General features: G+C 43.8%; 1 protein-coding gene across 1 annotated transcript; it reads left to right on the top strand.

Moving 5' to 3' along the window:
• The first annotated feature begins 4,642 nt into the window (after positions 1–4,642).
• On the top strand, positions 4,643–7,078 carry LOC139302690 (uncharacterized). Its single transcript, XM_070926396.1, has 3 exons — positions 4,643–4,765; positions 5,587–5,862; positions 6,207–7,078. Exons 1-3 carry the CDS (start codon positions 4,654–4,656, stop codon positions 6,935–6,937), a joined length of 1,119 nt encoding a protein of 372 aa, XP_070782497.1. The 5' UTR covers positions 4,643–4,653; the 3' UTR covers positions 6,938–7,078.
• Positions 7,079–7,500: the final 422 nt, after the last annotated feature.

Raw genomic sequence — 7,500 nt, 5'->3', positions numbered from 1 at the left:
AGACCAAATAACAACGAGCTGTTCAGTGTTTCATCTGCTGTTCAAATATCGTGAAAAGAGTGTACAGTCGAGCATGTTAGCATGCTAATATTTGCTAATTAGCACTAAACACAAAGGTGAGGCTGAGGGGAATGCCATCAGTTGTTTGACAGGTGATGATGATGATGGTGAGGATCACCAAAGTTATTATGATTCAACAACAAATATTAACCTGGTTAATAAAACTAAGATCATTAAGGTGTTGGGATCCTCTGAATGTATGTTCCAAACTGAACTCTTCTCTTCAGGCCACACCTTGAACGCAGCACAAGCCGCCATGTTGTCTCCAGTTGGGAGAAAGTGCAGGAAACCTTCCAGATAGAGATCAGAGAGGCTGAGTGGACAGCACTCCCTTTGATTTTCCTCCAAATTAGCTTCAGGCTAAAACTAAAACTGATCTCACATCAGCGTCAGTGTGTCTGTGCAGAAGCAGTGTGAGCTCGTGTGAGACCCTGTTACGTAATGTCGGCCTCAGAGTTAATTAAAGACATTAAAATGGACATGAAAGACAAGACGGGACACACACACACACACACGGTCACCACAGCACCAACACACTTAAACACACACAGGACAAGCATGCACATTCATACAACCAGGAGCACATGATACACATGTGATGCACACACACACACACACACACTAACCCATGTAGCAGGACTGAACGTCAGGAACGCTGAGAATGTGAAAGGTGACAGCTAACAGTGTGAAACACTCCACAGTGGGAGAGTAATACAGACAGTGCCATTAAAATGAATATTGTACGTTCATCTCTCGTTTACATTTACTCGCTGGGTGCGTTTGCAGAAAACGTTCCTCAGGCTTCATGTTTGTGACTTGATGAAGATCCGAATGGGACAAAACATTTTCTATTATAAAGGACAAAATGTATAACCTTCATATTTACTTTAGTGGCTGCCAGCTAACTTGTTCCATCATTAAAGTTGTTTTAATGTTAATATTAAAAATATTATTGAATAAGTAGTTTAACATTTGGGGAAATACGCTTATTTGCTTTCTGACAAAGGGTTAGATTTGAGGACTGATGTCATGTTTGTCTGTTGAACATAAAGCTACAGCCAGCAGCTGGTTAGCTTAGCTTAGCACAAAGACTGGAAACGGGGGACGGCTAGCTTGGCTAGCATGCTGTCCAACGATAAGAAAGTCCATCTACCACCTCTAAAGCTCACTAATTACTTGTTGCCATGTCTTGTTTACATATTGCTCGTTTAATTCATACAAAAAGTGAAGGGTGAAAACAACAATTAGCTGTTTCACTGGGACCAGTAACTTCCTTGAGTCTTTGCTGGTTGCCTGGCAACTGGTTCCCCCCGTAAAACAGCAAATTGTCATTTTTAGGCTTCAGTTTTTGTACAGATTAAACAGACAAGATGTCACGCGTTACTTAGTGAGCTTCAGAGGTGCTGGTAGCTGGATTTTGTTACCTTTGGACAGAGCCAGGCTAGCTGTTTCCCCCTGTTCCCAGTCTTTGTGCTAAGCTAAGCTAACCATATTCAGTGTACAGACATGAGAGTGGTATCAATATACTTGTAACTCTCCACCAGACAGTCAATTAACGTATTTCCCAAAATGTTGAACTCTTCCTTTAATGTAACAACGTACGCTGAGACCAGTTTGGCTAAAAGAACATGAATATGCTGAGTGACACTGTGTGTGTGTGTGTGTGTGTGTGTGTGTGTGTGTGTGTGTAATTATATCTCTTCTGGCCAACAGTGACCCATTTCTCAGCCTTGTCTGGGACTGTGTGTGTGTGTGTGTGTGTGTGTGTGTGTGTGTACATACGTCTGCTCCCACGTCCTGATCACCTCATTCCCAAAACACTGCCAAACACCCCGGGGCACACACACACACACACACACACACACACACACACACACACACACAGAGCGGCTGCTGTCTGCTGTTGCATAACAAGAGAATAAAGACAGAGAGGCGAGAAGGACGTGAGAGGAAACGAGAGACGGAGAGAGAAAGAGAGAAATGTGATACAAACAGGAGAATAAGGAGGTCGGTCTGCAGCTGAGTGACAGGTGAACTGTTGATGTTGTTCACAAGAACAGCAGCTCGTCCGTCTGTATATGCGCAGCGCGTTCTCACATTTTATGTCAAAACACACATCTTCACATGGAGCTTCAAGATGGACGTTGACCCTGGAGGCAGATGCTCTGCTGGATTTGGTTTTGTTTTATCTGAACGTCTGTCGTGGTTACATGGTGACAGTCATGAATCAACTGCTCAAGTGCTGCCGGTGTGAACGCGGTGTGAACGCGGTGTACTCCGTGTTCACGACGGCCAAATATTATAAATATAACATATATAATACTTCATTTACTGCCTGAAATCTGAGTTTTGGTGCAGATTTAGAAACTCTCTCTTTAAGAAGATATTGAGGCGTAAAGAGACGTGTTTCCTTGATTGACAGGTGTCTCAGCCTCTCACAAACGTGGCTCTTTCACTTCTGTACACAAGTTTGGATTTTCTGCTTCGCTTCACGATCCTCAGAGTGTCGTCATAAAACCCTTTTAGGATTTCCTGCTGCTGCACAGTCCAGTTCTCTGACCTCTGGAGGCTCTATTTTTGGACTTGGTGACCTTTGACCCCTGCTGCTTTATTTAGGCTAGTAAACAGTCTGGGAAACTGAGAGGGATTTCCCCAACTTGCTGCATGAGATGTACATTCTGCACTGTTCCGAGCTCCTCATAAGAAACGACCTCTCCACCTATAATTCAGTTTCTGGGTGATGTAATATGTGTTGTTGTAAAAACAAAATGTTGTTGAACTCCAAAATGAGTTTCAGGGTCAAACCTTGTGATTTGTGACGCGATCGCTGCAGATGAAAGAGGACAAACAGCCAGCAGGGAAACATCTTCTCTGTTCATCTGCAGCCACTTTGAACGAGATCCAAGAAGGTTTTTACAATCCAAAGTTAATCAATCAATCAATAAAAAGTCAAGCAACCACTGGGAACTGCTTTATATCTCATGGTCAATTTGTTCTGGTGATTTAGGAAACCGCAAACCAAACCATGGTGGGATTAACTTGCTAGGGGGCACTGGGGGAAAACAATCCCAAACCCTGTTCCTCCCACTCTCTGTGCATTGGTAGTTTCCTGTGCTGGAGTAACATCTATCCCCAGACCTACTTTGTTGTAATTTGATTAAACACATCAATGCAGAAAACTGAAATAAGGAATGTCTTTAAACTAGATTACAGGGGGGGGGGGGGGGGGGGCCCTCAAGACCGGCTGGAAAACAACTACAAACCCCGCCTCCTTTTTCACCTCCACACAGCTGACCAATCACAGCGTGAAGTGGGTCTGAAGTTACAGGAACGGTCGAACACAGCCCCCCGCTTCCTAATCCGACATCGGAAAGGTGTGTGTGTGTGTGTGTGTGTGTGTGTGGGGGGGGGTCTCCAAAGTTATTCAACCATCCGACAGCATACTGGGTCAGCTTAAGTCTGGAGTCCTGTTGGGCCCCTGAACCCCAGAGCTGTAGTGAAACCAACCACCTGAAACCTGTGAATAATAAAACCCACCCCATCATTAACAAACCCTCAATCAATTAATGATTGACTTAACGACGTATATGAGGACCACTGATTAGACGACCAGACTCTCCTCACACCTTTGAGGGACGCTTGAACACCTTGACCCTGATGGAGGAAGAGAAAAGAGAACCTCCCTGCACGGAGACACATTTTATAACTGAACAGGCTGATGTCGGACAAAGGTTTGCACATAAATATCGGCTCTAGGGCTGTTTAAGCAGGGACAGTATAAAAAAGATGATAAATGACAAAGAACTGACATCATATTTACTTCAAGAGATGCAGATATTTAATTATGAATATGATATTTCCCAAACGGAGAAATCATGAAATGTTTTGTTAGTATGAGCAGGTGAAAACAAAACCTTTTATTCTGAAAAGTAATTTTTAAATGTTTTTGGCGCAGCAGCAGTTAACAAAACAAATGCAATATTTATTCTTCTTATTTCCTCTTTTTCATGTTTAAAGGAGAAATATGCGACTTTATATTCACTTGTGAGTTTGTTTTGAAGTGGCCCTCTCTGAAACGGTCTGATAATATGTCTGATATCGTTTAGAGATACATTCTCACAACAAATGGATCTGAAGACTGTGATTGATGGTCGACATCTTATAACAGACCAGATTTGATTTGAGAGTTCAGGGCTTTGGTCGCCTCCTGGAGGCCCCTGGCTGGCAGCTCTGCTCACACACACACACACACACACACACACACACACACAGCACTGACTTTGGTCATGGACGTCTGGAAAGTTGCTGAAACTTGTTGACGTTGACTTCAATGGGCTCAACATTGCACTTGAGTAAATGTAGTTCAGCACTGAGAGAGTGAGAACATTTTAACTTCATGCAAATTACCTCTAAATATGTAAACATCACTATGACGCGCGGCAGAGAGAACCAATAGCGGCCGTTTAGTGTCGTACCGGAAGCGGAAGTACCAGTTGTTGTTTTATCTGAAGCGCTCAGTTGTTTTTTCCTCCTCGCGCTCCTCCCCACCGGGCAGGTACGGGGCTTTATAACAATATGGAGTATAAACTGATCATGGCGGTCTCCGGCTTCCCGAGTCTCTACGACTCTAACTCGCTGACCTACAGGGACCTGAACATGAGGAGCGACGCGTGGAGGCAGGTCGCGGAGATCGTCGGTGTTCCCGGTGAGACTCTCGAGCTTTCTTCATCTAATAATGGACACGCTGTGACGGTAACCGCTTTCTGTACTGTGGCTGAGAGGGGGGCTCCGTCAAACCACTTTACTCTTCCAGTTTTCAACGAATCCCTTCTTGAAAAGATCAAAACAATACGAGTCCGTCTCTCAATACCTTCCGACTCTGTGGCTCTCAGTTCCGAGCACAAAGGTTCCTACTGGAGACAAACAGCTCAAAAATATAAGGTTTCATTTAAAAAAAGGCTCAGTAATTTCATAAAACGGCTGGCTACTGAAGTTTGTAGCAAAGGTTATTCAAACAGGAGTAAATATTCCCCCCTGAATAGTAGTGCAGTAGAAATACCCAAAAAGTAGAAGAACCTCAAATTTGTTCTTGAGTACAGCACTTCAGTATAATAGCCCCCCAACTTTGTTGTCAGCACATTAAAGGCACTGTGTTTGACTACTTTATAGATACAGAATTATTGATAACAACGATTTCTTAGATGTAGTGGCGAAGGAACAATTAAACAATACTTTTTTTGCAGTGTGAAAAATTAAGATGTTATTTGGAGAACTATTCATGCTTTTACTAAATAAATGTCAGACAACAAAGTAAATTTTAGTCTGTGTATGTGGGATTTAGGATTAAGATAAACTACAGTGTGTGTTCATGGTAATGTCCTGTCACCCAGTGCAACAGTGTGGCTGTTTCAATAAGAAGAAGATATATCAGGCTGTGATACACACACAATACAGTCTGAACATGAGATTTGTTGAAAACAATAATTAAAAGCGGAATATGTATTTTGGGCTTCCTGTGTTCATTAGAGTCTGAATGCAGGAGGAAGTGGAAGATGCTGAGAGACCAACACCGGAGGGAGAGGCAGCGGGAGAAAGAGAGACGTGAGAGTGGCATCGGCCTCTTCAACTACAGGCCGTGGAGATATTCAGCCATTTTGTCATTTCTAAACCCGTTTATTGACGCCAGAGCTGCAGGCACCAACGGCTGGGCTCTGGACCCGCAGCCCTCCCAGTTCCAGGTGTCAGAAATGGTGGGCTGCAGTACGACCAGCGAAACGCGGAGCGATGACGACGAGAATTACGGTTTGTAGACGAGGATGTTTAGAATTCCTTAAATATTGGAACTAGTGCCAAACTCTGCAGCTCTACAGAGCGTTTTAGCATCTTTTAGCTCCTAGTTTTGGTTTTACGGCACATTTCCTGCAACTTATGATTATTTCCATTATCGATTATTCTGCCTATTATTTTCTCAATTCATCGCTTTCATTGTTTAGTCTATAAAACACCAGAAAATAGTGAAAAATGCAGCGTAGAGGCAGTAAATTCCGTTATTCCGTAACATTATTTAATTTATCTATCTGTGTGATTCTGCTGGATCTCAGCTGTGGGGTGAAAATGAAATGTGATTGTTTTATGTTCCTCTGTAGGCATCGCTGTAGCAGACGCTACAACAACAACGTTATCATCATCATCCTCATCCTCAGAGTTTGGTCAGAGGAAGCGGCCGTCTTCTGCCAACAGAGACGTCGTCAGACTCAAAGAAGCAAAGGTTGAGGTGACCTCAGAAGCTGCTGCTTCAGACGACAGTGATCAAACACAACAAGTCCAACATGCTAACATGAAGGAACTGTTTGAGATGATGATGCAGTCGGTCACGTCTCTAGCTACGTCCTTGGCTTCTTCACACTCTTCCTCGCAACCCTTAGATCAGCTGATGCCTCCTGCGCAGTCTTCGCCCGCGGTCCTGCAGCCTGATCTGCAGCACGTCCAGCAGCTTCAGACGCACCGCGGCCTGCTGCCGTCCTGCTCCACATCCAGGCTCAACCACCTGAAAACCGAAGAGCAGGACGCTGCGGTGGCGGAGCTGTCGGACCAAACCGATGGTGAGCCGGAGGAGGAGTGTCGAGCTGCGTCTCCCAGGCCGACCAGAGCCAAGAGGAAGAGCAGCGACAGTCTGCTGGAGGAGTACCTGAGGAGGACGGAGGCCCGGGAGGCTCAGAGAGACCGGGACACGGATCAGAGAGATGACGTGACTCTGTTTCTACTCAGTTTGGCTCCGGCCATGAGAAGACTTCCTGCAGAAAAGCAGTCATGGGTCAGAACCAAGATCCAGCAGTTTGTACATGAGGCAGAGTTTGGTGCTACCAACTTCCAGTGATCCCGAAATACGTGACATTTTTATAAATACTGTACGGATCACATACTGATGGACCTCCATTAATAATTTAATCCACCTACAGAGGAGTTCATTTGTTTTACATTTTTATGATACTGTTGCTGAACTTCTCCTTTCTCTCATTTGGTGTTTTTAATAAAAACCTCTTGTAACAGTGTTTTTTGTTTTTATTTATGAATCATGAAGAAGTCTTTAATGTTTCTGTATTTGTGTAGAAAAGGAACATTCAACACATTGATATATGTATTGATATACATATATAATACACTGGATCAGATGTTTGTTGGAGAAACTCAGGATATTTAACTGCTGCCTATAAGTTACTCATTGAGTCAGTCCTCACTTTCAACATTTCTCTCTGTTGAGAACAAATCTGAAGTGCCATGAAAGTAACATAACAGGCACCACCCAGTCGCAAATATCAGATCTGTCTTCTCTTCAAACCCACTGATTCCATCTCCTCCCACCATGAAGCCGATATAAAGTCCCTCTGGCCACGACAACGTTCAAATAATCAATAACTGCCATTAAAACAAGCATACCTT

Source organism: Enoplosus armatus, chromosome 19, assembly GCF_043641665.1.
Source record: "Enoplosus armatus isolate fEnoArm2 chromosome 19, fEnoArm2.hap1, whole genome shotgun sequence".
Lineage (NCBI taxonomy): Eukaryota > Metazoa > Chordata > Actinopteri > Centrarchiformes > Enoplosidae > Enoplosus > Enoplosus armatus.
The sequence above is the reverse complement of the archived record's forward strand: the minus strand, read 5'-3'. Positions and strand labels throughout refer to the sequence as shown.

Bases quoted from the DNA above. Each gene is read 5' to 3' on its own strand.
- LOC139302690 (XM_070926396.1), top strand. From the start codon at position 4,654: ATGGCGGTCTCCGGCTTCCCGAGTCTCTACGACTCTAACTCGCTGACC. The intron at 4,766-5,586 runs GTGAGACTCTCG...TGTGTTCATTAG, and splicing joins GGAGATCGTCGGTGTTCCCG to AGTCTGAATGCAGGAGGAAG. The intron at 5,863-6,206 runs GTTTGTAGACGA...GTTCCTCTGTAG, and splicing joins CGATGACGACGAGAATTACG to GCATCGCTGTAGCAGACGCT.